At 42.3% G+C, this 4,959-nt stretch overlaps 1 protein-coding gene across 1 annotated transcript; it reads left to right on the top strand.

Moving 5' to 3' along the window:
* Positions 1 to 3: 3 nt before the first annotated feature.
* On the top strand, positions 4 to 4,246 carry BNIP1 (BCL2/adenovirus E1B 19kDa interacting protein 1; the record flags this gene model as incomplete). Its single annotated transcript, XM_010294078.1, has 5 exons — positions 4 to 30; positions 242 to 333; positions 800 to 901; positions 1,639 to 1,757; positions 3,874 to 4,246. Coding segments are annotated over 5 exons (537 nt in total), but the record flags the coding sequence as incomplete, so codon positions are not given.
* Positions 4,247 to 4,959: the final 713 nt, after the last annotated feature.

Here is a 4,959-nt window from a genome sequence, read left to right as displayed (position 1 = left end):
AAGTTCCGTCACCTCCGCGGCCGCATCCAGGTGAGGCGACCGGCCTTCGCTGCTGGCCCGCACTGCGCGGCCTTGCGCCGGGGCTGCCTGGGGGCGGTGGGGGTCCCGGCTGTGGGAATCATAGGGTCCCGCTTACCGGATCAATCTGCTGTTAATTCGCTCCCTGGATGGAGTGGGGTGTGCGAGTTACAGGTGGCAGCAGCTGTTGATCAGCTTTCCGTGTTTCTGCTTGCCGTCCAAGGAGCTCGAGCAGATGGCGAAGGAGCAAGATAAAGAGTCAGAGAAACAGGCCTTACTGCGGGAAGTGGAAAACCATAAGAAACAAATGCTCAGGTGGGTCGGGCAGCCGGTGCTGTTTACAGGTCCCCTGTAACCCGAGATAATCCCACTTTTGTAGAGGGTCTTTCGGATCCTGTTGAGCACATACGGTCGCTGACACGATGCTGTTTTGCCCAAGACCAAGAGAGGGTCAGGGATGGAAAGGGTCGGTCTCCCTTCTCCTTTCCTCTCTCCTGTTCTGGCTCCCTAACCATGGTCTGTACCTTTGAGCAGTTGAGCATGTAAGTAGGTGGCTTGAGAGTCTGTCATTTGACAGCTGGCACAGTTTTCTTTCCTTGCCCCATAAGCGACACACTCAGGAGAAGAAATGACAGGACAGTATTATGCTGTGTTGTCATATAGAGGAAAGTCCATATACGTATCTGGGGTGCTCAGTTACAGTGGCGATTGCTTTGTGAAAATTGTTTCCACTTGAAAGGTGTTACCATCATGTTACAACATTGTGCTCTTATGATTTCAGCAATCAGGCAGCTTGGAGAAAGGCAAATCTAGCTTGCAAAATTGCTATCGACAACTCTGAGAAAGATCAGCTGCTGCAGGGCAGAGACTCCTTAAGACAAAGGTATTGGACTGTCCCACTGTACAATCTGAGATGTGAACTATATTCACTAGTTTCAGTGAAGTCGTGTAATGTTTTTAAGTTACTTAACTGTATTTGGAACATAACTTTTCTTTTATGTGTGCATTTACCTTTTGTGGAGATTTAAACCATTAAGGATTGTGATACTTTCAGGATTTCTTGGTGTTGGCATGTCATGGTGTTGGTAAAGGGGATAACTTAGCCTTCATAGTTTTTCTGACTGCCTTTTACATTAATTGCAATCAGGGTTATAAACAGGTGATGGATCATTATGCAAGCTGTTTTCATGTGCAAAACTGGATATAAGCTTATATAATTTCTGTATTGAAAAGTTGGCATATTTAGTATCATGAAGCAACAAATGGTATACCCAGGATAGTAAAGGGGTAATTTGTATCAGTGCATACCATACCAGCTCATGAAGTTGTACAATCACGGATGAACAAGTGATAAAACATGGGCCCCTGTGAGATTCTGAGACACTAGCAGTTGTTTTGGCTCATTACTTTAATATTTTGTGGGGGTTTTTTATTGTTATTGTTTAGTGAAAATAATCTGAATTTCTCATGCAGTAAAAAACTAATTCTATCATTTGTTCAGCAGCAGAGATGTTTAGTGCCAAGCTCTGTTCTAAGCTCCCTGGCAGCGGCATTTTCCCTGCAGTACCCAAAGACATAACTTTATCCCTTCCTGCTTTACTTTTTCCCTTTCTTTTTCAGGAAGACTACGAAGGAAAGTCTGGCAGAGAGTGCAAGTAACATCACGGAGAGTCTGATGGGCATTAGCAGGATGATGTCGCAGCAAGTCCAGCAGAGTGAGGAGACTGTGCAAACCCTAGGTACAGATGTTATTTGGGTGTTTGGGTATGGATTGGATGATTGAAGCACCTTTCACCAGTTCTGTTAGGATGGGGAGAGGCAAACTCACACCGTGTGGAGCACAGTGGAAACCTGCTTTGCTGTAGGAGAACATACTACGATGATTTAAAGGACCATCCAGCAGAACTCCTCTAACAGTGGGACATAAACAGAAAATAATGTATGTTGCTTGGAGCTGTTTGATTCGAGTTTCTGTTTCGTGATTCTGAACAGGACAAGAGGGCAGGAAAAGGGGGCAGGATGATGAGCTTTTGTTTTAGTTTCACATAAAAGCGATGTAAAAGCAATGTGAGTTGACACGGTGCTAAGAGTGTCTTTGGTGTTACTCTGTGCTACTGTCCTGGTATGCATTTGGTAACAGCAGAGACAATAAAAGTGTAGGTACAAGTCCATACACAGAGGAAACTTAGTATGGCTGGAAGACTCTCTTCACCCAGTCTCCAGCTGGGATGACTAAGAGTCGAGGAGATCAAGTGACTTGAACCCGAGGTCACTTGCTCTGTCAGCAGTGCAACAGGGACTGTGAAACCAAGATTTCACCCAGTTCTTTGGCTTAGACTCCGAAGACAATAAATCAAGTGACCTGTCAGAACTGGTGATTCATGAAGCATTTGGAAGTTGGATCTGTGTTGCCTGGGCCTCTTACTAGCTGTGCTTTTGGGCAGAAGAGAGAACAGTCTAAAGATGAGGATAAATAACACAACTTTTGCCCTCCTTGTTTTCTGCCCCCATCTGAGGATGGCAGCTGGACCCGGTTTGTTCATGCAAAAGTAGCATGTTTCCTCTCCCATTAAAAAGACAGTTTGGCAGACACTTTTTCACTGTTTCTGACTGAACAGCACTTGGAGTTCATCAAGGGAAAAACTATCGAAGGTCATTTACAAAACCCAGCTGCAAATTGTGAATCAGTGGTTAGGATTTCCTTTGCTCTGAGCAAGTCCTTTCCTAGTATGCAGTGAATATATGCAGCTGTGAAGCAGGGAAGGTCTGCTTTGTCATTAACGATGGGAAACAAGTTTTCTATTTCCACTTGGATCAAAATGCTTCTTTAAGATGGGACATAATGGTTTGCAAAATATTATAGATGTATTTCTACTGTGCTCGTTTTTGTGAACCAGACAACGTGCTTGGAGTTTGACCTTTCTTTAATCAATCGATTCAGTATAGTGATACACCAGCATTCACTATCGTACAGGGTATGCATTCTGTGATATAAGAAAAAGAGGACTTCTGGACTTTTGCTTTCATTTAGTAATTTGAAAGGAGGAAGGCTGAGGAGTTTGGGGCGTTTGTTTGCTTGTTTGTTAGCTTTTTTGTTAGCTTGTTTTCTCTCAAGGAAAGAGAAGCTGAAAGGCGCCGATGTTCCATCTTGCTGTTTTGGCATATTATCAAATTCTGTCTTTAGCTGAGACCAATCAACACACTTTTTTCCTCTAGTTGATTTTCTCTTTTTTATTAGGGAAAAAAAAATATGTTTGTAAAAAAATAACTATTAAAAATCATTTAAATTGTTTGAGCTGGATAATTAAGGATCTTTTATGGCTGCATGCTGCTTTTTCACTTTGTGCAACCCCATCTGAGTCTCACTGATTTACTGCCCTGGCTGGGAGGAACTGTTTCAGTTGTGCAATTAATATATTAAAATATTGACCTGTCCTCCTGCTGCTAGAGCTAATGCTGATAGTGATGGTGATTTCTCTCTCTTAAATTGGTGGTTCTAGCACCATTCTTATTTCACTCTGCTTCCAGCGAGCTCTCAGGTAGCACTGACATTGTTCATAAAAAGTGTGATTTGATCTGGTAATCTAAAAATTAATAATTCAGGAACAGGCCATAGGGCCTTTAAGCCAGTCAGTACTCTTATTTTGTTTTGCATTTTTCCTTAGCACATCAGGAGTACTGAGTTGTGAAAGCTTCTGCAAGAACAGTCTGCATTTGTCTTACCCATAAGTCAGCCTGACCCAGAAGGTTCTCACAGGCACTGTCTGTATTGCCAAATACTGCATGCTAATATGCTTTGTCATGTATTTGTGAAGTGCAACCAGCTGATTTTTTTTTTCCCCCCCTTAATTTCAGCCAATTCTTCACGAACCATCCTGGAAGCAAATGAAGAATTTAAGTCCATGTCCGGGACAATTCAGTTGGGGCGAAAGCTGATAACAAAGTACAATCGCAGGGAACTGACAGACAAGCTGCTAATCTTTCTCGCCCTTGCCTTATTCCTGGCCACAGTGCTCTACATTTTGAAAAAAAGACTCTTTCCATTTTTGTAAAATTCCAAAGCTGAACTGAACTGTTACAAAAGATCAGAAAGAGATGGCATAGTAATGGTAGGGCTTTTAAATAAAACAATAAAGGGATACTGCAGTAGCTGAAAGGTCGTTAGGGCAGGCATGACTTTACACTGTCCCAGCGGAGCATGCGACCCGCCTAAGAAGAGCTTAAATGAGTGTTAGTCCGGACGAAGCAGGTAGATCAAGGTGTGGAAAGAAGCAGGACCAGTTTGCCTGTAGGTTTGGAAAACCAGACAAATACTTGAGGAACTAGGAACTTAGAGGTGCCAGTCTTAACTTTCACCCTCTCTTCATTTTGCCTTCAAATGAGCTTTTGACTGGAAGCTGCTTGACATCTGTGCGTAAGGTGTTGAGAGTAAGAGGAAGGATGGAAGAAAGAAACTCACATACATTCCGTTAATGAACTATTTACTGTATCCATGTAAACTGTGTTTTGTTTAAAAACAGAGTCTAATGGATTGAAAAAACCTGCATAACTTCCAGTGTAAAAATTCTGCTTAATACTAACAGCAGTGGTTGCTTATGGGTTGTTTTTTCTGGGAGCGTAGCATACGCTCCCAGAGCAGTCTGGCTGTGTTCCTCTGGCCTTGGAAGCGCTCTGACCAAAGCAAAAATGGGAGCCCCATTTGTAATTGTTAATTCATGCAAGATATTTGAGAATTACATTGCCAATCTGTTGAAATCAAAAGACTTTTTGCTCCTCTTCTTTATAAAATTCCACTTAATACTTTGTATTTGCAAAATACTACCAAGTTGTATGTTCAAATGGAGTTTTTTTTGCTCATACGGTTGATCTTTTCTCAGTTAGTAAAATCTTTTACAATGATTACCTTCCCTATCTCTTGTGCTTCAGTAACGGGAGTTGATT

This window comes from Phaethon lepturus, unplaced genomic scaffold (assembly GCF_000687285.1).
Source record: "Phaethon lepturus isolate BGI_N335 unplaced genomic scaffold, ASM68728v1 scaffold28839, whole genome shotgun sequence".
In the NCBI taxonomy this organism is placed as follows: Eukaryota; Metazoa; Chordata; class Aves; order Phaethontiformes; family Phaethontidae; genus Phaethon; species Phaethon lepturus.
Note: the sequence above shows the minus strand (reverse complement) of the source record. Positions and strands in the feature narration are given on the sequence as shown.